Raw genomic sequence first — 23192 nt, forward strand, 5'->3', positions numbered from 1 at the left:
GTTCATATTTAATTGAGCAGTAAATGTTATAGTATTCTAATATGTGAGAGTGTCATGCTGGTAGAGTGACACATTACCTTGCTCATCAGACCCATCAGCGAAACCACAGTCCAGCCGTCCATCACACACAAGGCTGGTTGGCAGGCACTTTCCACTGGCACACTGAAACTCCCCTGGTGGGCACAGGGGCACAGGGGTGACAGGTCCACAGAACTCCTCATCTGATTGGTCAGCACAGTCTGGGTGGCCATCACAACGCAGAACCAGGTTCAAACATGGTCCACTGCAGGATTGGGGTCATTTCACTTTATTAAGTTCGGTTCTGGACTGACTCTTACAACTATAAACTATCTAACTTTAGTCTAATGCCATGTTAGCAACTTTATAAGGCTTTACAAGGAGTGTTGTCTCATCGTAAACCTCGGTAGCATGTCAGCATGCGTTACTCAGCGCAAAGCTGGTGTAACTTTAACATGCTAACATTGCACATGTTAAAACATGACATTTAGCATTTTCCCATGTTTACATACATATATATATATATATACACACACACATGTATACATGTATTTTACAATGAAAATATAAGATCATGGTTGCATGACTTCCAATCAGGACATTTTTTACATTGTGTTTTGCAAATTTTGGTCAGTTGTATAATAAAAGTTGTTGAAGGAAGCCAAGAACCAACCAACAGTATTTTTTAGTCTTCCTAAACCTAACACATGGAAAGCACGCTGCTGATAAAATAGAGTTCTTATTATTTTTTACCTCGGTGTACTGGTGCAGCGGAATTGATCAGGAGAACATGTGAATGGACAGACTTCATCCGATCCATCACCACAGTCATCTTCATTGTCACACATCCACTGAGAAGGGATACAGCGCCCCCCAGCACAGGTAAACTCTGATTCCAGACAGGGAGGAGAGGGAGGGGGGCAGGCCACACCCTGACACTGCCACAAACCGTCCTCACAGGAGCTGGATATGCAAAGGCAACTAAAGCTGTAATTATATAATAGAGACAATCTTCAATATTTTTCAGAAGCATCAAGGAGGACTGACCAGTTCTGGCAGTGTTGAGAGATGACTGATCCGGCAGGAAACATGGAGCCATCCCATTCACACGGACACTCAGTGGGAATTACACAACTGTCGCCTGTAGAACAGAAAACAAACGGACTATTAGGCAGCTCTCAGAACTTACCAAGCTGTAACGTGGACATTTTGTCCAAAAAAAAAAAAGTAGTCTGGGGAGCAGAAATGTATCGTCTCATATATATGTCCATTATTGACTCCGAGCATTTTTACAGAAAGAAATCAGTTTGAACTTAAGTTTAGTTTGGTTAATCCACTTTACCCTTTTGGACAGTGCCAGCTGGACAGAAGCAGCCCTCCACACAGGAGAGCGCACCACACTGGGAGTGTGGACTTTTCTGTACACTTGGACATAAAGGGGAGCAAGCGGGACCACAAGGATCATACACCAGACCATTGTCACACTGCAGCGCTGCAGGGGAGATTTGAACGGAGAGAACGTAAGACACAGTGCAAAACAAGGACAACATAGCAACAGCTACAGGAATCTGTAAGACAACAGTATACACTGTATGTGAGCGTGTATGCATAGTGTGTCTCTGACATACGACAGAGCTCTTGAGACCTCCAGCGGACGTAGACCCCTCGTCGGTTGCACTCTTCAGCATAGGCAGCAATGGCTGTACAGAGACACTCACAGTCCCCGCCGGAGTCACAGCTGAAACACACACAATTAGCTAAATGGTGAAGAGTGCTGGTTACTTTTTCTAGATATGAAAGGTGTGTACAGATCATTTTGGTGAATCACAGTGGTTCAGTAAATGTAGCTTGCAAATATGTGCATATGCGTATGTATGCCTATCAATGACAAAAAAAAAAAATGCAATACCCTGGGTGCTGTGACGAATATTTGCTAAATCAATGCTTGTGGCTGGAAATGTTAAGTAGGGACAGGCATGTATTCACAGACGTTCATACTACTACAATAGTTGAAGATAGCACTGTGACTTGGTGCTTACTGCCGTCACTCACCCACAAGCATCAAAGACACACCAGTCGTAGTACTGCTGAAAGGGCACCTCAGAGTGACACTGAGAGAAGAGCGCCTGAGTCAGAACTGCACACCTTTTCCTGGCCCAGGTCACCCTATGAGGGTTCAGCTGAGAAAAGACAAAAACAGAGGAGATAGTTTGCTTTAGTTGGTGTGTGCTGGTTCTGCAACAAAGCCGAAGTTAAAAAAGAAAAATTGGAAGTATTTTAATTTTAATTTAATTTTAATTTTAATTGGAATATTCTTGGAAAGTGTCTGTTTTTGTGTGCACGTCTGTGTCCTGAACTCACAGCACAAGGGTCCCGGAGGTCCTGGTCTGTCACATCAGGGCAGGAGGGGCTGACCTTCCAGGAGTTACCAAAGAGCTCGGGTGTAGACTCCACGATGCCCTGCCGTGTGGTGAAATCATTCTCTGTGTCTCCATCAAAGTTGCCACACAGGCCTCCGACCCTGCCGCGCAGGTTGGCCGCCAGACGCACATACACACGCATGCCTGGAGACCACATGTGGAATGATAACAACATTGCTAATAAAAGGCTTCTTCACCTGCATCCAAAGATAAACACACAAGCAAGAATGTATCTCCTCTGCAATTAAACGTCCATCAAATAAAAACTATTTTGGTTTAATATAAAGAAAAAAACAAGATAGTCTGACTGTTATATCGTTTGGCTGATATTAACAGATAATGATGGCTTATAATATATCCACTTCAATTTTTCTTCAATAGGCTATTATTATTATCAACTTTATTGGTAAAGGGCCCATGTGCAATATTAAACATAAATGTTGCCATTTGATGTATTGCACCAGATTTAGCTCAGAGCTAGTTTACATCTGCAGTCCCTCGGCTTATATGAAACCTACTGTGAAGAACAATAAAACACTTGGGGGCTGGTTTGAGAACTGTCCAATAATAATGTTGTCTTGTTTAAAAAGCATCCATCTATGAACCTTAGCAATGTTTACAAGCCAAAACAAATCTCTATAGATTATATACCTACTGTATATATCTATTGTTTTTCTGTTTTTCCTACAACATCAGAATACAAGGTGGTCTCAAAAATCCTCAATTGGTAAATGTTATGTCACAATGACGGACAAAAGTCTACAGAGACTAAAAGAGTTTGAAAGATTTTTGATAACTTATTTCAGATGTCAGATGTTTGAACGTGCGTATGTGTTGTACAGTACCTCCATCCCACAGAAGAGTGACCCCCAGTCGGGAGGAGAGGGAGACAAACAGTCCAATTTTTTCCAACGTCAGCCCGCTGCCACTATACGACTTTGGTAGATCTACTGGCATCCCATTTACTGTAACAGCTTTACCTGAAAGACAGAGACAAGATAGCTTACCTACTGTAACACACCTATTTCCTACATCTTCTGTGGTGTCTATGGACTAAAACGTCTTACAGTCAATCATAATATCACCTACCCCTCAACAGATGTATGACCGTATTTCCCAGACTGAGGGTGACTGACTTTGTGCAGGTGACCCCAGTGCTCCCACAGGGCACATTCTCTGCCGTGACACTGAACAAGCCGCTGGTCTCGCGAGCAAGCACGTACTGGCAATCTCCCAGAAAAGAGTAGCAGCGTCCATCAAATGTGATATAGTGTGGGTCACCAGTTGCCAAACACACACCAGCGCAGGCGGACTGACTGCAGTGCCAGCGGCGCTCCTTGCACACACTGAAGGGATGAAATAAGGATGAAATAAGTGTAGTGAAGATCATAATGAGCAATATGCTCTTTAAAGAGAATGGTAACAAGTGATAAAACTGCATACGTTACCATGTGTTGCAATCCTTGGTGATGGTGTCATTGGTGTAGTAAAGATGACCGTTATGGTGACATGGACACTCCTCTGGCAGAACACAGTTATCTCCCTGAGTTAAACAAATTTAAGTTATTTTCACCATATGGGGTCATAAAATATCGAATGTATGAGAAGTCTCTGACTTCAGGGTCTTATTTTTCCGTAAGAGTCACCGACTGGTCTTGCCTAATTTAAAACGATTCAGGCATCCAGTTTACTCCATCTGTGTTGAGGGCACAACCCTAAGTTGCCCTGGAAACCCCAACCAGGGTTGCTGTGGTGGTGATATCGGCCCACAGTTGTTACAGTTCAACACTACACCAATTTGTTATGGAGAATTTTTTTGGCTCTGTCAATCATGCCTCGATTACTGTTACAGCGTCCTAAATGGCACAACCACCAACCTCCTGAATAAAGTTCAGTACATCCTGTCATGTTTGTTTCATGCCTGTGACGTTGTAGTTTGGTAATGTTCTGTTTGGCCCACAAGGGGGCGCTCTGCGTTCATGTTAAATGATGTGTTGGAAAACAAACACAAAAAAGCAGCCATGGAAGGGGACGCAAGATAATGTGATGCAACCTGAAACACTCTAAAGAACCTTAAAACCAAACTCTGCTGTGTGGAATATTATTCAGCAACTTTGGCAGCATAGGCAGCAATCCCGCACGTCAATCCCCACTGTCTGTCCCTAGTTTCCGTCTCTGTCCACTATCCCATCACTCTAATAAGGCACAAAAAGTCCTAAAATAAATCTTAAAATTTTTTTTTTTTTTAAAAACTGCTGCCCATCTCCTCACCTGGACCCTTTCCTGTGACCACATCACCCTTTTCCTCCAAGACATTCACTGGCTCCCTCTCCCATACCGTATCAGATTGAAAATCCTTCTTCTCACCCATAAAGCACTCCATAACCAGACACCAATCCTACCCCAAAGCTCACTGGTTTTTGGTTTTACTCTAACCACAGCTTTGCAATTTTGGTTCAGTTTCACCTAACTAAAATTTCCAGTGTTAGCATCCAAATCTCAAACTGACTTTAACGTTAGCAAGCTGGTTAAGATAGTCAAATAGGTATTTTCAGCCCTTAAAAACTCTTCAAATTTCAAGGAAGTGCTGGAACTCTCCCCCTATTTTATTTATTCTGCAACGCAGGAACTGCAAGGTGAAGAAGGAAGATTTTTAGCTCCTGCTCCTGAGTTAGAGTCGCTTCCACAATAAGAGAGGCTTTGAGTGAAGTACACAATGATTGGTCTGTAAGTTAGTGTACATTGATTGGTTGATCACAAATATTATAAAAACTGTTATGAATTAAATACAGATATGTTACAGTATTTTGTGCGAGCTTGCGATAATGGGTATCGACCACACAGTGAAGCTATACCGTGGGAAGATGATGCAAACTGAAACAAGACTAAAAAAAACAAATCACTGTCAGCCACTGTCACCATGGCCAGGGGAATGCAGACAGACAAAAAGTCCCCATAGTTTGTAGTTTTCAGGGAATTCCCAAGCTCTTCTTCAAAAAGTCCCAAAAACTGTTTGTTCTGAAAACACCAATGATGAACTTTAAGGGCTGGTAATAACAAGAGCAACTTGTGACATTAGTTAAGAGTGACAGCTTTCTACGAAGGGGTTTCAAGGTCATTTTCATGGACCTATTATGTTGATTCATTGTATGGCTACGTTTTAAATAGCAAAGACACAAAGACTTTTCAGTAAAATGTCTCATGGTAAAGGCTCTATAGTCTCAACAGTTCACATTTTAAAAAGAAATTGTTTATCCAAAATCAGCTTCAGAAAATGTAATTTGAGTTTTCACCCACTTGAAGGACAGTTCCCTTGGGACAGACGCAGCCAGACAGGGGCTCTCTGCAGCTGGACTTTGAAACACCGGACCCCTGCTGTTGACCTGGAGGGTCCAAGCTGGAGCAGGTGAGGAGACAGGAGCGTGGAGAGTAGACCAAAGAGCCTGGACACCGGTTCACCTCTTCACAGCGCTCCTGAGTGCAGTTAAACTGTCCCTGCTCACACACACTGTAAAGGGAAGAAAAGAGTGTGCAGAATCACTGAATCTTGATATATAGAGATATAGATATAGATATGCATGCCGTACCAAGAGTAAATAAAAAAGAAAATGATGGAATTCAGCAAAAATCTAACCTCACATTGACATACGTGGAGTTAATACATGACTGAAAGAACTGCAACCAAAGCAGTTGGCAACTTGGCCCAGCTGTTAGTAGAGAGCCCTTGAGTATTTTGTTGAATCACTTCTGGCTCATGAATGTTAACTACAGACGAATAAAGTTTCAATTTTATTTCTTAAGCTGTTAAATACAACAAGAAAGGAATAAAATTTGCAATGAGGTGTAAGTTCATTCTGCTTGTCTTGTGCAAGACACTCTTGTAAAATAATAATAATTTCAATTAGCTCTTGTTTCCTGGTTAAATAAAATAGAGAAAATAAAAGTTTAATTCACTTGTAAATGGATGCACTATACTGTAAGTCACAATTAGTATAATTATTATCCCAAATGCAATTACCCAATTTCCATATAACTAGGTCAAAGGTCTATGCCTGGGTATGATTTGCAGTTCCAATATAATAAAAGTCAAGTAAAGATAGGACTATCCACAGACACGGACATGAACATACACAATACTGAGAGATAAACACATTTATCGGTACCTTGACTCAAGATAAAGTGACGATCACTCTGTTTGTGTAGTGAAGAGATGCAATGAAATCAACCTATCCTGAATCAGGGAGCAGGAACATAGGGCGATTTCATCAGAGCTCTTGCACCACCAGGGAGTCGCGATAGGGACAGTACGCTCTCATACACGGTGAACACACAATTTAGAGTTTCAGCATTTAAAATTAGAATAGATAAAATGGCGAAATGAGTGACAATGAAACAACAAACAACAGGACTAAACAAAGCCACATTTACATTCACTCAGACTATCCTTGGGCTTCAATTAGATGTACTCAATCTTAGATATTGACTAAGTTGATCTGAGCAAATTTTCATGTGATCAAGACTCGTAAACAATAAAAATGAAATTCAAACATTATACTGTAGATGCATTAAATGTTTGCTCTTTAAACAAGGCAAAGAAACACATCTGCTGTTTTCTTCATCACAGCCACCACATGATGAACGCAGTCAAAACAGAGACATGCATCTGTTTTTACGACATGTTGTAAACATAAAGTCTATGCAACTGGGTCAGTAAGAGCTTGTGCTGAGTTTGCCTCTGCAGTGTGTCTGCTGTTCTTTTTTGCAGGAGTGTGTCTTTGTCGGGGTGTTAAAATTTAAACTGAGTCAAATACTGTTAAAGGAGTCACAGATGCATCTGTAAAATAAAGTCATCTAAGAGGCAACGTGTAATCTTCAGGGTTCAATTTACGTTGCATCTGTACTTATATTTAGGATTTTTCTACACAGTGACTTGATCATATTGCTTTTACAGCCTTGATCATGTTTAGATTTAAAATTGGTAAAATATGTAGAGTATTAAAGATAGAGTACTCGATCGACGACATACCAGGTATTACAGTTGTTCTTAATAACAGCACCAGACTGATAGGTCTTGTCTCCTTGTACACAGGGGCACATACTGATGGGTACACATTGGCCCTGGTGGTCCTGCACTAGTCCTGTTGGGCACTGGCAACCTGGGATACACATCCTCAGACCCACTCCAACCCCATCATCATCATCGCAGCTCCAACCATCAGTACAGGAGCCGCCACAGGCACGACCACACTCTTTGTAAACCTGACCTCCCAAACACTGGACCGCTGGAAAGACAGGGGACATGAGAACAGCTTTAAACAGTTTTCAGTCAATCTTTAAAGGGTTAAATGTGAAAGGGCAACATATTTCTCTGATTTGGGCTTTTAAGCAGTGTTACAAAGACTATAAAGACAGACAAACAACATCAACACCTCCTTTAGCTGTAGGCTAAAACTGAACACTAGCTTGGCTTTGCAACTGGTGCGGTCAAAGTCGTTCAAGTCATTTTGCTCTAGTCCAAGTAGTTTTACAATTTAGTGAATTAGTCAATTATCAGTGTGAGGTCAGGCCTTGCAACTCTAACTTGAGGGAAGCCCAGTTGTTAGTCTATCAGAAAAAACAAACTGTTCTAGATTACTCATTTTGGGGTGGCTGTGGGTCAGTGGAGGAGTCGATCGCTTCACACAATGGGTGATGTCGCCGTAGTTACGACTCTTATAATACAGCCGAAGAACACAATACAGATGTGCCCTTCTCTTGTTGTATCTCAGACAAAAATAAATGAAAAAACATACAAAACAAATGTAAAGACAGCCAGGAGGAGACCAATCCTTGGCCCCTTTACCTCATAACACTATTGTTCGAGTCATTTTTACTGTACAAACTCTCTGTCTCCTGGTGACCTGTCATGAACTCACAAAGACACTACTCTATCTATGGCCTTGAGAACTTACGACAGAACGTTTGATTTCGCCAGTGGATGGTAGCTCCCTCTTGAGCACAGTGTCGGGTGTAGGCGGTGAGGATGTTGCAATGACAGGCCTTCTGTGGATGGCAGCCACAAACCTCTGAAAGACAGAGACGATAATAGGGCTCCCTCTCCACGACGTCATGACACACCTGCAAAATCAGGAAAGAAAGTGTTACTGAAAAAAACCCCCATAAACTTCCTCCTTAAATAGTAGGAGATTTAAAACACTTTCATGCACTTTACCTGAAAGACATGACTGTGTATAACGGAGCATACAGTCTCTGCATATTGTCTCCTCTGGGTGTAGGTGGTGCAGGGATCGGACGGATCCCCTTTAGGTAGGGCACAGCGCTCTGTTGTGAATTTCCCTGCAAAGGATAAAACACTGCTCTCCACATCTCCTTCTGGCGTGGTGAAGTCATCATGTTGATTCCAAGTTAGCGTTCCACACAGGCCACGCACCTTGAATAGAAAAGTAATACTTTAAACTCAAACAAGGAATATGAATTTGTACCTGAAGTTTCAGTCAGTTTAGACAAACCAGCTAATCTGGCCGTTTTTTGAACGGGCTAAACGGTAGTGCTTTCAGTTGTAAATAAATACTTTGCTTATCGGATAAAAAAAGTAAAACTTGAACATACTGTCTAACGTGCAATGGATATAATTGTCAATTACTTTATTTTTTCACATTAGACCACAAGCAATAGTTTGCATGCAATTTTCAAATTGTTTAAAATTATGACTTTTTTTGAATCTCTAAAGATCCAAGTTAAGAAGTTGCCAAATTATTATTTGTGTACCCACAAATGTCAGGCCACCCCAGCATAAGACTTTGCCTCAGGTGAGCTACCCCAGTCTCGACACGCCCCTGCTGTATTAAGACACTGATGCAGAATGTTCAGAAACTAAAAATACAAGCTCCAGCCAGTTCTAGACCTAAGACTTAGTTCAACCCCTTTTAACTAAATAAGGCACAACTGATTGGCCATATTGGGGCAGCTGTGGCTAAGTTGGTAAAGTCGGTCTTCTCTCAAACGAAAGCCTGGGGGTGTCATCCCAAGCTCTTACAGCTACATGTCTGATGCATCCTTGGGCAAGACACTTAAGGCCAGTTGTTTGTTTGAATGTGTGAATGTGTATGAATGGGATTACTTACTTCTGATGGACACTTTACATACAAACCTCAGTGTGTGAATGGATGTGACTTTGTCTCTGAGACCGAAAGTTAAAAGACTGTCGGATTATGTACCTTTTTCTATTTTCAATACATTTTCGAAACCCATTTGACCGAATTTCTTCAGGATCCCCTCTCCTTCCTCGTCGGTAAGTAATGACCTACCACACCACAGCACAGCTCTACTGACCTTTACTCCTAACCTTATACATATATAGATAAAGTTATCTGACCCTTTATGCATATATCCAGGACATGTAACAAATGGTTGGTGTGACCTGTGGTGTTAAAGTGCTTTGAGTAGTTAGAAGACTAGAAAAGTGCCATACAAGCTGAAGTCCATACCATATGAGGTGTAAAGATAGTACCTTGTTTGCAAAGCCAGGTTGCAGAGTGATGAGCAACAAAGGTCCGTCTAAGTGCAGCAGCAGCTGGGCTCCAAAAGTCTGGATGAGGAGAAATAACGAGGAGGCCCTACGTACAACCAGGTCCCCCGTCACCACAGGCAATGACTCCTTCTGGCCATTTAGTGTCACTATACCTGGAAGTTACAGTTCAAACTAAGCTATCAGAAAGCAGGTGACATATTGAAGACATCATCAGGTAATTATGTATACTCTGAAAAGCACAGAGAGAGACAGAGAGCAGCGACCTCCATCAGTGGAGGGGCAATACTTCGACAACATGATAGGAGTTTTAAGCTGCTAAAAGTGGCACTATGTTCTCTAAATGAGTTCATCCATTTAGAGAGGATGAACTCACCAGTGTCTGTGATGGAGACAGTGGTGCGGAGTGCTGTGACCAAGATCTCCGTCACACAACCTCCTCCTCTTCCTCCTCCTCCTCCTCCTCCTCCTCCTCCTCCTCCTGCTGTACACTCCCCACTGCGCACACTAACCACCAGCTTCCTGTCAATAAAGTCCTGCAAACACACCAAAAAACAAAAAACAAGTTGCTGCTATACACACACACAAATGTTTTTCAAAGTGTATGTAAATGTGTGCATGGTTGCATTGTATGTGTCTCACCTCCACAGCAGTGAACAGACAGTCTCCTCCCTGCAGCGAATACCTTTTTTTGTCAAAGGTGTTCACCTGTAGCGCTCCCATCAGGCTGCACTGTGCTGCACACTTCTCTCCAGTACACTGCCACTGGCCTGCTCTGCACACACTGTGATGATTAGGAGTTAAAAAAAGTTAAAAGAAGAGTGTGAAAGTCAAGAATGGACATGGTTTCAGACAAATAGAGACAGACATTGAGGCATACCAGGTGTTGCATCTCTGCTGTATCCTGTCTCCTGATTTGTAGGTGCTTCTTCGGTGGAAACAAGGACAATTGTCTCTTTGCAGACAGAGTCCTCTGTGAAGGTAGAGGCCTGGGAGACACTCACAGCCCCCCACACATTCCTCCCTGCACTGACCCATGGCCGTGGGCCCTGTGTGCTGTGGGGACGCACAAGTGGGGGGACAGGAGGACACGCAGTCTGAAAATACCTGATCTCTGGGACAGACTCGACCTTGAGGGACAAAAAAGAATAGGACAAAACAGAGTTGAAGATTTCCACTGAATCCACTGAAGGCATTGATTCCTTACTTTATGTCTCTGATGCTTTGAACTGCAAAATATTCAGTGGACTCTTAGACAGGTTTCAAAGAAAGTAATGGAGCACATAAATCAATGGAGGCTATTTTAATCAGAACGTTCACAATAAACAAACTAATAATAGCTTTTACCAGTTTTCATCCTGTAATTGCCACAGTGTTGGATTGCTTTATCGAGTGACTTCTATTTTTGATGAATGATCTCCCAAAAAAATCTGTGAAGGCTGTTTTCTCTTCAGACTTTTCTCTTCTCAGTCAACAGTATATAAATGCTGTTTATTTCATTACCACACAGAGCTGCTGTCCTCCACATTATTATGACGTGCTGTTGAGCACATTCGCGGGCATAGCTGGCCAGGGTGTCACACACTGCTGAGTCCCTCTCTTTGGGAGGTAGACTACAATACAGGTAGAGACATGTGTCTACGTACGCTGCTGGGTCCACCTGAAAGCCACAGAAACACAAATAACCACGTCAGGGTTATTTGATTGCAACCCACAAGTGTCTGTAAATTCAATTCAAAACTGTACGAACAATGTAAAGAGGGCGTTTGATATTAAGAGCTGCATAGTATGAAGTCTGACTGGTAACTAATTGTGTTCACTTTTATGTGCAATAGTTAATAAATCAAACATTAATTTGACAGTTTCTTGTTATTTAAATAGACATACCACTATAAGCAAAAACTTCAGCTAGAAAGGTAGACAGAAATGAAAGAAACACCCTTATTCATTAATTATTAATTGACAAAATACCAGTTTTATTATACTATTTTATTCAGTCTAACCCATCTGTTGGAGTTCCTTTTTAATTGGCTCCTTTTAAATGATTACTTCCATGGAGCCGATTTGAGTTTTCAGGCTTTCATCTCTTTACAGTATATGGGCTTAAAAGATAACATTTGATTGCAAAAAAAAAAAAATTTAATGTGTCTAGGTCATTGATATCGAGGTCTGACCCGGGGGTGACAGTGTGTGAAGGGGTCTGCCAGCAGTCGGTGACACACAGATTGTGCCTGTCTGCGTAGCGCCGGGTCTCCTGAGACATCACAGCTGTGACCGAGCTCAGCTGCATCACTGCAGCCCTGAGGGGAGGACAGGACAGAGACAGATCTAGAGTGGGTGCATCACATACATGCAATTTGAGATGTATTTCATTTACAGTCAAAAATGTCACACTTCATTCACACCAAAGCAACAGCTAAAACCTCCTCCAATAATGAGATGCATGTTTAGTCTGTGTTAACAGCTGTCCAACATCAATAACCGTTATTCAACCATTCAGTTGTTTTTAACACAGGTCTGATTCAGAAAGCAGAAATGTGTTATAAAGGTGTCCAAAAAGATAATATAACAGTGGTGACAAAAGCACAATAATGATATAATCAATGAAACATGTCTTTAATAAATGCAGTGCAGTACTTCATTTTGCTGGTCTGGAACTTTCCATGAGTTGCCGAAGCTGGCGGCGTACTGGGACACAGTTCCACCCATTGTGGTGAAGTCATCTTTGACACAAATACACAAACAGGTTAGCGTTGCCTTGCAAAGGTGTGTGATGAAAAGGTAAACGTGTCCAAATAAGCTAACTGTTATCAAAACACAATTTCAGTTGTAAAAAGTATATACAAAAACCTGACATTTGTTTATTAAAGGGCACTTTTCTTACCGTCAGCATTGTTGTTGTAGACTCCACAGAGCCCCCTAGTGGCCGCAAGGTGCTCAGCAGTCACTGTCAAATAGACTGTGTTGCTCAGGTCAAACTTCACTCTCACTCCCAGACCGCTCTCCACAAACACAAAGTCCCCGAGCCAGTGAACACTCACTCCTGTTAAGAGCCCAAAAAAAGGATAGAAGATACTTTAAGTCTCAGGTATGGATGTTAATGATCAATCGATTCATCTCCATAAAGCATTAAACCATTTAAAATGTCTTAACAATCTTTCATTTACAATTTGACCTGTGGTCACATGTAATACCATTTTAAACCAAAAGGGGCCTCCTTCACTTTGGCAACTGAGAAAAACTAAGTATACTAAGACAGTTATTACTGATAACAGCGAGGCAAAAATAATGCGGTCAGCAGAGAGACTGTTTTCTGTTTAATGATGGTAATGTAATTACAAATAATACATTGATTAATGGTTGTTAATGTGTTCAGCTATTGGTTTGTCAGCACAAACTGTACATTAGAAGTGGAAGTAAGCATCTGAGGTCTGAGAAGGCAATATAAAGGAGTAAATCTGAGTTACTTATTTTGACCAGCAGTGGGCGATGACAGTGATTGCATAAAGATAACCATCGTTGAAAGTTGTAAGATAATGACCGAACATCGTACTAGACCTATAACCTCAGTATGCACTTTCCTTATAAGTTCAAAGTCTCAATGGTGAGTCTTTTTTTTGGTGCAGCACAAAGTGCTTAATTTCCTTTTTGCAGTAAATTGGCCATAAAGCAGGTCATGCTTTAGTGTGTGTGATTCTGACCATAGTGACCTTTCAAATTAAGTGACGCCTTGGCAATGTACAGTATATCTACAACTTGTCGAAGTTTCTTCATTCCTGGCACAGAAAGAAAAAAAAGAAAGAAGAAGAACTCGACTCTTGTATATTATAGTCCACAAACAAAATGATGAAATCACAGTTTGGGAACCCATTTCTGTAATAATGGATGGCTGACTTTCTCGCAGTTCAGTCATAGTCCATATATCGACTTACTGTACATGATGGATATGGAACTAAAACATATTCACAAGTCCATGACATTTCCATAATATTGTAAAACATTGGCCCTGTTTTCTCATAATTGGGGGGTTTGAAAACAGGCTAGGGACACGTACTATTTATTCGTGCCTTACTGTTTGGTCACTAACAGATACAATGAGATACTTTAATTTATCTTTATTTTTTATTTCAGAACATTTGCTTCAGCTGGTTCAGTGCAGGCCTAGTTTGATGTTGCAGGAGCATTACGGAAATTTGATCTGATTTTAATCTGGTCTAGGTGTAGGAAGCTGTACTGACAGCTAAAATTATTGTATTTATCTTACCATTTTGGAAGATTGGTTCTCCATTTGGGACCGGCAGGTTGTTTAGTGTTAAGTTCTTGTGGCGAATGGTGACCAAATCTAGACCAAGCATTATCCTCAAAGCCTGAAAGCAAAGAGGCAAGGACCAGTTATGATGTATGCAAAGCAAAACGTTTTGACCATTGCTAATTTATGTTAAGTACTGACATATTACTATTATTGGTGAGAGACAATTACAAAAGTACACACATTTTTTTTCTAATAATTCCCCTCCAGATCCTACTTATCAATCACCTTACTGCAGCGTCTTTTCCCCTCACAGACTGTACTGATGTAGACGGCCCAGGTGCCATCAGTAGACGAGGCCAGCAGGTACGTGCAGCTGCCCTGAAAGTGGAAGTGCTTTCTGTCAAAAGTGCGGAAGTGGGCTCCACCCCAGGACATGCACGTGGCTGAACTCTGAGGCAACCTGACGCTACCCAGCAGACCGCCTCGCACCAGAGGAGAGAACTGGGAGTCTGCAGAGGAGAGACAGGAGAGAATTCTATCCCGTACTTGTTGTTTCACATGAAATAAAAGCAGTAAGTGGCTGCACACTGTTTTCTGAAATAAGATAATGAAAATTAGTTGAAATAAGTAAGTAAGTCTATGTGTAAGAGCACATGGGCATGCATGTTAACTGACCAGGAAGGAGAGTGTAGGTGCAAGACAGGCAGGTCTGATCCGAGGCATTCCTCCAGCTCAGACCCCACAGGCTGCTGCAGCACTGCTCCATGGGCATCAGGGAGGAGTTATGAACTCCAGGGAATTCCTCACAACTCCACGTAGAGAAACACTGACCACGCACACCCACACCTGGAACGAAGGAGAAAGAGGACAAAAAAGAGACCAGCAGAAAAAATAAGCCATGGACCTCAGTTACTTTTTCAAATAAATCTGATTCAGTGAATAAATTATTCAACCAATTTACATTATAATAACTTTAGAATCACAAAAAATGAATCCTATGGCATTGCATTTAGAGCATGTCTCGACTGTAGTCTTAGTTATATTTATAGTGCAGGAAATGTTTTATTCTTGTTATTTTGTTCTTCAATGAAACCAGTGCCAAACTAATGATAACAAGTTTTCTAATTTTCAGTTTTAAGGGTTTATTTTGGGGCTTTTTATGACTTTTTTTTAGAGCGAGAACAGTGGAGTCAAAAATGGAAAGAGAGAGTGGGGACAGCAATGCTAGGAAATAAGTCACAGGTCAGATATGAGCCTGGGCCAGTCGCTTGGAGGGCTATAACCTGTGTATATAGGCACTGACCTCTAGACTACAGGTGCAATTTTCTATTTTTATGGAGTTAATTTAGGCAGGTGTGCAGATTTGTTGCCCCCGAAGCAAAACAATAAATGGACTGTAGATAAAACAAGTGATAAGAATAAACCAATAAACCTAGTTTGGAATGACAAAATAAATAAATGAATAAAAATGTTGTTAAACGTGGGAAACTTTTAAAATACATGCATGCATGCAATACAGATGCATAATATTTATATAATAAAGAAGAATTAGATATTATTTATGAATCCCACAAGGGGAAATTACTTACAAACCTCAATCACACATGCACAAGCAGGATGTTATGTTATGAGTTTGGGGGCTGCACATGAAAGAGCGCCCAAGCAGCTGAGGGTTCTTTGCTTTGCTCAGGGGTACCGTAGCAGTGCTCAGGAAGTGAAATGGCAACTCTCCAGCAAACAGACCAATTTCCAGACTTTAACCAGCAACCCTACAATTCTAAAGTCCTGACAGAGCTAGTGTCTCCCCACCAACCAATAATCACATAATGCAGAAACATCTATATTGTTTAATTCTAACAAGAATTAATTGATAATTGATTATAGTTTGATCATTTTCACGCTGTGATTATCTGGCCCTGTTCTGAGACATGGCAGTATGCTCTTACTGCTTCCCTGTCTGTGCAGAATTATATATTTTATGAGGTGTCGCTTTTTTGGGCTCTACTTTACCGAGCATGAAAAGTGACATGCATGCTGGTCATTGCACTGATTTGTATTTGTTTTTTGTACTCACCCTCAGAGCAGCGTGCTCCTCCCCAGCCCTCACAACACACCCTCACTGTCTTGTTCACGGTCTGCGTCTCCATCTCTGGCGGTCTTAAAAACAACAAATGTGTCAGGTTTAGAGTTGGTATGTTTTTAAAATTTGTGCATCCATTTTAATGCCATACCAGTCACCCTTAAAAAAAGCTTGGCTGCTATCTATAAAGACACAACATGCAACCCTTTAATGTCATTTTAATTCAATTGAATTGTTTTAAAAATAGTACTTCTAAAAGAATCACCTATACCCTAAATCACAATTTAAAAATACATGTTACACAAGGCATTGTTTTTAAATGTATTTACTCCCATACGACATTCCTTGTCAATCTATGTCACCCAAAAATGGTAGAAAACAAGTATGCTCCTGCAATCTTCCCTCTCTCATACCCAACTCTCCATAATCATCAATGTCCAATCATCCATTATCTACACTGCTTTTTACTCTTATAGGTGGCGGGGCTCGAGCTGATCGCAGCTGCCATTGGGCACGACACAGGATACACCCTGGACTGTACGCCAGTCAATCACAGGCTGCTATACAGAATGGAGAAAAACAACCAGCCACACTCACATTCCTACATGGGCAACCTGAGAAACACTATTCAATCTCACGCTTCAATATATTCAACAATATTTGCCAAAAGACAAAAAATTGAGACAATGCTGAATTTTTTACAGTGCTTTTCCCCTTAATTTTAGCAAAGAGAATGATCTTTTATTGAGGATTAAATTTCTAAAAAGACCACATTCTCAAATAAAGAAAAAAAAGCTTCCATCTAATGCAGTCGTTCCCAAACGAAACAAACATATTTTCAGGCCCTACAACCTCAACAAACACATCAGCATATCGATATACATTAAACACAATGTCGGTCATGCTCTTTGTTAACAAATTCCTATATATGTAGCATGTAACTTTAGCATAATGCTTCAGGGCCTTAGAGTTATGAGAGAAGATGGGCAAGGGTTGACAAAAACGAAGGCTGAAAAAATAAAGCTACAAGTTTTTGATGTTGCTGTATCACTTTTTTCTCTCTTCTTTTCTTTTTTAAAATGAGTGGCTTGTTAGTTTTCTTCTGTTTCTCATCACAATGAACTGCCGTTTTGGGGTCCCTGGATCCACTTTGGGAACTACAAATTTCATGGACATAATGATGCTTTTTAAGCATCCATCAATGATGAGCTGTCCAATGCTATTTAAAAAAAACTCAGCTAACCATACCAGTTACTTGAACTTAAACTTCACCATTTTTCACTTACTTGAACATGAAACAGGCAGCCTTGGGGCCCTGTTGTTTGTAGTAAAGTGCAATGCCATCATCACCTCCATGCTTGACACGCATCCTGTCCACATCCAGCCTCCAGTCTTCAGTGTTATACTGATACACCTCAGAGCAGCTCACCTCAAGCTGCAGACGTGGGGACAGGACTCGCTCCACTTTCTCCTGCATTGTGTGCTCACACCAGTGTCTGTTGGAGAATACATGCATTTCATTTTCACTCAGATGTTGAATTTATTACAATCAGGCCTCATACAAAAATATTTGCTCATAATTGAGTAACAGGTCCTAAATGCAGCAGTCAAGAATGAAACATCGACCCACGACTTACCTGAAGAAAGTCTTTATAAAAACACATACAAGTGCATTGTAAATATGTCTACTGTTTGTATCTGTCTCGAAACATGCTATTGGTTGAGGTGCCAGTAGAAAAGTGGTAAGTGTGTGCATGTCCCATGTATAAAGGCTCTAGTTCTCCAAGCAAGCGGCCCGGGTTTGAATCTGACCTGTGGTGATACTTTCTAGCATGTCCTCACTCTCTCGCTCTCTCTCTTTGCGATTTCTGACTCAAACACTGACTATCTCTAAAATAAAGGCATAAAAAGACCAGAATTAAATACACAAAAATGCCTTTGGTCTTAAAATATCGTCTTTAAACATTTCCTCAAGCAATGTCATGTGATTCTGTCAATAAACAAGTCCTGTACTTGAGACAGAGACCGACCATAGTGGAATCTTAAATACTGTATAAAAATATGTCTTTCTATAAATATGCATGCTTAAAATCAGGAGAAACGCTGGATTTGTTCAATGAGCAATTAATTAAAAAAAACTGTGACTCTGGAAAATATTGCTATCGCCTCCTTCAGAAACAGCAAAAATAAAGACATCTGCAGACACTGACACATTTTTAGACTTGACCTGAATCCATGTTTAAACATTGCACATGAAATAAATGTTCATGGTGAGAAACTTTTCAGGAATTCACATATTTTATCTAATTTTTGTTTAATAACTAACCTGGATACCAAGTCAGGTAAAGCAATTGTTTTTAGGATTTGTATTGGTGCAGCAACTAGTCTTGGACAAACATTACAACATCAAAACAAAACAAATATTCTGAATATAAATGTTAATCTGTTAATTCATCTCTATCGTGCCTGGGGAATTGACTTTTTTTTTTTTACTATTTTTTAACTGTTAGAAACTCCCAATTTGGAAGAACAACTCATGAGTTGGGACCATCCAGAGAGCAGCCCAATGAGCATTATTGCATAATCATTATTTTTTTCTTAATAGTGAAATATTAGCCTTTGAATGAACTGAGTTTCTGAGTGTCTATGTGGTTTACTCTGTGATCTGTGCACCATGTATTCAAGCTGATGATTCTTTTGTAATGACAAACCATCTATCTGACATTCTGTCTGTTCCAACTTCTTTATCGCTGCACTCTGGTGTGCTCTCGACAAAATATTCTTAATCTTACATAACTGGTCTGAATATTACTCACCCAATTCCTGTCACTGTGTGCAGTCCAAACAGAATCAGTATGAGAGTCTCCATGTTCTTCTTGTTGAATGATTGTGCTTAAAATTCCTGTTTAAACAAACAAGGTTACACTTTGAAAAACTATTTTCATAATTGCAGATGAAAAGATGAAAAAATGAGCGTTTTCAGGAATACTAAGAAATGTTAATGACTTCACTGAAACTCTAGAAATCTTTACATTTACATATCAAGGCAAGTTAGTTTCTGTAAATGATATGACCATATGTATGGTGTAAACCAAAACTAATAACAATAAAACTAATATAGTCTCATAAAGGATTGCGACATAGAAGCCAATGTTAAGTTTAATGTAACAAAGATCCCTCTGCGCACAGTTACCGTACGTTCAGGAACTTTGTCTTTAGAGACGGACAGATTGAATGCCATCCCAGAGGAAGAACGAGGTTGTTGTGTGAGGAAAGAGAAACTGAAAATGAGAGTTGTGTTTTAAAAAAGGAACTTTTGGTGAATCAGATTTTAATTGTAAAACCTGGGAGAAAATACTGAACTGTGACAGGAGAGTGCAACTTTGTAATATTATGAAATGTTAATGTAAACCACTGCTACTGAAATTTCTGGTGTTTTATAAGTGTTGGGTACTTTGTGGTCGTGACAAAACATCAACGTGACTGACCTTTACATTGATATACATTTGTTCAACTATTTAAAAAAAAAACTGCATAAAATGATAAACATGTATGTAGTACTCGCTCTATGTTGATCTTTTTAAGAAAAGGTGCACTTACCTTTAAAGTGCCTCTGGATATTCTTGGGATTTTTGCCATACAAAGCGTCCTTCGCTTGTAAATCAAAATTAGATGTTTTTTATGGGTTTACTATCCTGCTAATCACTTTCTTTGTTCTGCTTGACAGCATGTGTGATAGTATGTAATACAGTCCTCAGTGAAGTGATGCTTTGCCTTTTGGGGGGTGTGGAGGGAGATGTAGGGTTTTAAATGTGGGGGGCAACTCAAGGGACTCATCGCAGCATTTGAAGATGCTGCCATTGGACGTAAGAGGTAAGTGTCACAGCTGGCATGGCAGGGATAGGTCACCTGACCAGTGACGGACACATCCACTGACCTCGCCCCGTCAACCATTACAGGAGGTAATGTAGCTGATAGCGAGGGTGGTTGAGCCTCAGCCTCAGAAGAAAGAGATGTTTGTCAGAGCCTAATCCTGTAAAGAGAGGCGTCACAGGCAGGATGATGGGGCTTTTATTCAATGAAGCATGTCAACAGACTTGGGGACTGAAGACTTTTAGACTCACCAATATCCCAAGTCTGACCTCCTGACCCCTGAGTGAGGAGCCTCAAACACAGCTGGCGCCAGACCGAGGCATGAGCAGGGGAGAGAAAGAAGAAGCTGCGGGATGTTGCAAGGGTTTACTTGAATAGTGTGTGTGTCATGATTTACTTTTCGAACAAGGCAACATTTCCCAAGCTCAATTCAACACTTGGGAGAAATAGCAATGAGCTGAGTCAAGTTGTTAGTTCTCTTCGTCATCATAAGTGGTTAAAGAGGGATGTGTAAGGAGGAAAGGGAGGGACTTTTTGCTTGTAGGTTTTATTGGCGTTGGTGAAAATGCAGCAAAGCCCCAGTGCTTTAGCAGGCTCACATGCTAACAATAACAATGTGTCTGGAAGAAATATTGAGCTGAGGAATGAATCAGCTTGGGTGGACCTCAATTGTCCGATACCTCAAATGCCTGGCAGTGGTTTGGCTTTTTAGAGTCCAACCTTTTGAAGTCATTCTCCGCTGTAAAGCTTAATTAGTAATCATTAAATCTTCCTCCAGTAGAGGCACGTAGCAGATTGGGAGAAATGTGTCAATTAAAGTTGAACAAGACAGCTGCAGCCAAAAAACTCCAGCTGAAAATCAGCTAACATGGGAGGCATGAAATCAACCGTGGCAGAAGAGATATGGCCCCCGCCCATTCAGAAACACTGTAGGAGGCTTAATGGCTACATATATTGCAGACCGAAAGTTTGGGGATATAAAACACTACAAATAAAAACAATCCAATCAAATTTTGGCTGCATATCAGAATACAGTTTAGTTGGAGAAACGGTTGCACTCGGTTCGAACACTAGGGGAGGGGTCTGTCATACTTTTTAAATTAATATGCAAGATTTTTTAAATTATATATAATTATATATATATATATATATATATATATATATATATATATATATATATATATATATATATATATATTTATATATTCAAACTGATTTTCAATCAGTGTTCATAAGGTATTTCGACAGAGCTATAGCAGACCCAAAGTGTCATAATACAATCATCATTGAGCTTTTTACCAGCTGAATCAGGTGTAAACATTTGAAAATGTTTTAGAATGACAGTGGCGGCATTGATTTCTCCTCAGTTATTAATTCCATTCAACCACACATTTTAGTAGATAGGCTCAAGTCCATCCTCAACATTGGCCGTGTGGTCTGTGCTGGCTGATGGCATTTTTAACAAGAAGGTCACAACACAAACATCTTTTTTCTTCAACTGGATCACCTCATGTGTTTTTTCTTCTCTTTTATTTGTGTTACACACTACTGAGTGTCAAAGCAAACATAGTAACCGGCATATCATTAAGTTGGCCGATTACTCAGTGATCGTTTCCCTCCTCAGCACTGATGACCCAGATCACAGCCCAGTCATGAGTAAAATTTCAGACTGGTGCATTCTGGGCATTAATGTCCTAAAGACAAAAGAAAAGGGAGAGGATTTCAGGAAAATTCCTTGTGTTATTTCCCCTCTCTTATATTTTCTGACTGATTGTTTTGCCTTGCCCTCTGCTAAAGAACACATTTCATTATATTTACAACCCTGTCTGAGCCAGTCAGTCTCTCTCACTGCAAAGTAGGAGGTTAAATATAATCACGATTCCATTCATCCTTGTGTCCTTCAGATAATTTCCTTCAATTGTTGACACAGCGAGGACTGGACTAATTCAACTTGTTTTATCCAGGACTTGAAGCAAGAGAATCCCTGGAGGTAAGGTCGTGTGGTCCATTTAGTTTCTTAAGGCAGCTTGAAACTGCTGACAAGTCATTACACCATGTATCACAACTTTGCTTTGTAAATTCTTATCTGTAAACATACAATGAAACTCATTCAGTTGGAGGATTTGATTAATGAAATCTAATTAACTGCATTGATAACTCAATTGGGTTTTGGAAAAATTATCAAAGTATACAGAGCAAAGAATGAGGAAGTGTTGTTTTGTACTGTAAGTGGGTCATAAAGGAACCTGAAGCATATTGTTTGAGTTTTCTGTGGAGAAATGGAGGAGAAACTGACACAAAAAAGCAAATCGAGCACCGGGCAAAAGAAAGCATTGCTCATCAGTGTTGAAGTAAAGAAAACGAAGAAAAGAAAAGTAGTCTAAACAAATGTTTTTTAAAGTCTGATGCAGAAATGTAACACTTTCATCTGTACTTTTTTATCATGGTTTAAAACATATCAAATAATTCAGTCAACATATTACATTAAATGTCTTTGTTGTCTATTTTTTTTTGTCATTTTATTACAGACAAGAAGCTACTCTGTCTTCTTCAGTTGGTCAATATATGCTGACCTCACAGTGCGTGAGTTGAAAGCTGTCCGTGCCTACATGCACAGTATTCCAGAGCTGGAGCTCACCAACGCTTATAGAAAGACACTGAAGAAGAACAGCATCCTGCTGATAGAACTCCATCTACCAAGGAAGCATGAAGCCCTGAGAGCTCTAGACCGTGGACAGGCTAAACCAGTACGTCAAGCTCGTGTGATAGTCCAGTTTGGGAACACGGTTATGATTACGGTTATCCAAAGTGGCATTTACTTTATTATAATTGTCTTATTTTGTAAAAGCATATTTTTTGTTAGTTATTTTTGTTAGTCTGGGTACACCCAGAATAACCGCTGGGAATCTGATGTTTCCTTTGAGGACGACATCAAGAACAATGAAGGCATTGTCAATCATTGCAAATGAAAGTCAATCCCTCATATAGGAAAAGGTCACATTCTGGTCATTTAAAATAAGG

The 23192-nt window shown here is 40.4% G+C and overlaps 1 protein-coding gene across 1 annotated transcript in view; it reads right to left on the reverse strand.

Moving 5' to 3' along the window:
* The window catches only part of sspo (SCO-spondin), an 80691-nt gene extending 61509 nt beyond the window's left edge, over positions 1 to 19182 (reverse strand). The window contains exons 1-28 of the mRNA XM_079361640.1: positions 19115 to 19182; positions 17585 to 17794; positions 16293 to 16375; positions 14894 to 15064; positions 14504 to 14727; positions 14231 to 14333; positions 12851 to 13009; positions 12604 to 12689; positions 12141 to 12266; positions 11470 to 11626; positions 10847 to 11096; positions 10609 to 10750; positions 10343 to 10502; positions 9949 to 10121; positions 8650 to 8868; positions 8390 to 8555; positions 7465 to 7720; positions 5736 to 5946; positions 3887 to 3981; positions 3528 to 3784; positions 3284 to 3418; positions 2380 to 2582; positions 2071 to 2198; positions 1647 to 1756; positions 1361 to 1510; positions 1066 to 1159; positions 772 to 981; positions 78 to 283 (exon numbers count right to left, since the gene is read on the reverse strand). Of these exons, the coding sequence (XP_079217766.1) occupies positions 78 to 283; positions 772 to 981; positions 1066 to 1159; positions 1361 to 1510; positions 1647 to 1756; positions 2071 to 2198; positions 2380 to 2582; positions 3284 to 3418; positions 3528 to 3784; positions 3887 to 3981; positions 5736 to 5946; positions 7465 to 7720; positions 8390 to 8555; positions 8650 to 8868; positions 9949 to 10121; positions 10343 to 10502; positions 10609 to 10750; positions 10847 to 11096; positions 11470 to 11626; positions 12141 to 12266; positions 12604 to 12689; positions 12851 to 13009; positions 14231 to 14333; positions 14504 to 14727; positions 14894 to 15064; positions 16293 to 16375; positions 17585 to 17794; positions 19115 to 19167 (4537 nt within the window). The 5' untranslated portion in view covers positions 19168 to 19182. The remainder of the gene's footprint in view (positions 1 to 77; positions 284 to 771; positions 982 to 1065; positions 1160 to 1360; positions 1511 to 1646; positions 1757 to 2070; positions 2199 to 2379; positions 2583 to 3283; positions 3419 to 3527; positions 3785 to 3886; positions 3982 to 5735; positions 5947 to 7464; positions 7721 to 8389; positions 8556 to 8649; positions 8869 to 9948; positions 10122 to 10342; positions 10503 to 10608; positions 10751 to 10846; positions 11097 to 11469; positions 11627 to 12140; positions 12267 to 12603; positions 12690 to 12850; positions 13010 to 14230; positions 14334 to 14503; positions 14728 to 14893; positions 15065 to 16292; positions 16376 to 17584; positions 17795 to 19114) is intronic.
* Positions 19183 to 23192: the final 4010 nt, after the last annotated feature.

Source organism: Symphodus melops, assembly GCF_947650265.1.
Source record: "Symphodus melops genome assembly, chromosome: 14".
Lineage (NCBI taxonomy): Eukaryota > Metazoa > Chordata > Actinopteri > Labriformes > Labridae > Symphodus > Symphodus melops.